Genomic DNA, 1111 nt, shown 5'->3' with positions numbered 1-1111 from the left:
GGATGGCGAAGCTGGGGGGGGCGCAGGGCAGGGGCAGCAGCTGCTCCTGCCAGGGCCCTTCCCTGCTTCCCAGCCCCTGATTTCTTCTTTCTTCAGTGCAACGTGGGCTGGGCCGGCAACGGCAACGTGTGTGGGCAAGACACAGACCTCGATGGCTACCCCGACGAGCCCCTGCCCTGCATCGACAATAACAAGCACTGCAAGCAGGTGGGTGTCCCGGGGAGGAAGGGCAGCATCCTCGGGCAGGGGGTGCTGGGGCTCGGGGAGCCCATGGCAGGGCTGCGCTTCAGACCTTGTCTCCTAACGCTGCCTGTGCCTGCAGGACAACTGCCGCCTGACACCGAATTCGGGGCAGGAGGATGCCGACAACGACGGCATTGGGGACCAGTGTGACGATGACGCCGACGGTGACGGCATCAAGAACGTGGAGGTGGCTGTGCTGGGCTGGCGGGACGTGCCTGTGGCTCTGGGGGCTGTGCTGGGCAAAGGGCTTCTCCCTTTGGCTTGGCGCTGACGCCCTCAAAATGCTTCTCCTGGGGATCAGCAGGCTCTGGGATGGTCTCACGCGGAGTAGTGGAGATGTCCTCCCACCCTGACCTGGGTGGGACTGTGGCCTCTTGTCACCTCCCCCAGTGTGAGCATCCCTGTCCCCTTCCCTGCAGGACAACTGCCGGCTCTTCCCCAACAAGGACCAGCAGAACTCAGACACTGACTCCTTCGGGGACGCCTGCGACAACTGCCCCAACGTGCCCAATAACGACCAGAGGGACACGGACAGCAACGGCGAGGGGGACGCTTGCGATAACGACATCGATGGGGACGGTGAGCGGCTCTCGGGGCTGGGCTGCGTGCTGTCCCCCCAGGCTGGGGGGTGAGGGCATCCACCCAGCGCTGTCCTTGCAGGCATTCCCAACATGCTGGATAACTGCCCCAAGGTGCCCAACCCTCTGCAGACCGACCGGGACGAGGACGGCGTCGGGGACGCCTGTGACAGTTGCCCTGAAATGAGCAACCCCACTCAGGTATGGCCGGGGCCAGGCAGCGCGGGCCGGGGCAGGGTGCCTGGGGGGTGCAGGACCCTGCCCAGTGGTGGGGGGGGTGGTGGGGGTCC

General features: G+C 65.8%; 1 protein-coding gene across 1 annotated transcript in view; it reads left to right on the top strand.

Annotated features, from left to right (window-relative positions):
* Positions 1–1111, top strand: part of THBS3 (thrombospondin 3) — an 8437-nt gene that overhangs the window by 4002 nt on the left and 3324 nt on the right. The window contains exons 10-13 of the mRNA XM_009648453.1: positions 97–207; positions 323–430; positions 663–822; positions 904–1022. Of these exons, the coding sequence (XP_009646748.1) occupies positions 97–207; positions 323–430; positions 663–822; positions 904–1022 (498 nt within the window). The remainder of the gene's footprint in view (positions 1–96; positions 208–322; positions 431–662; positions 823–903; positions 1023–1111) is intronic.

Source organism: Egretta garzetta, unplaced genomic scaffold (genome assembly GCF_000687185.1).
Source record: "Egretta garzetta isolate BGI_Z169 unplaced genomic scaffold, ASM68718v1 scaffold141, whole genome shotgun sequence".
In the NCBI taxonomy this organism is placed as follows: domain Eukaryota; kingdom Metazoa; phylum Chordata; class Aves; order Pelecaniformes; family Ardeidae; genus Egretta; species Egretta garzetta.
This window is presented reverse-complemented; position numbering and strand designations above follow the sequence as displayed.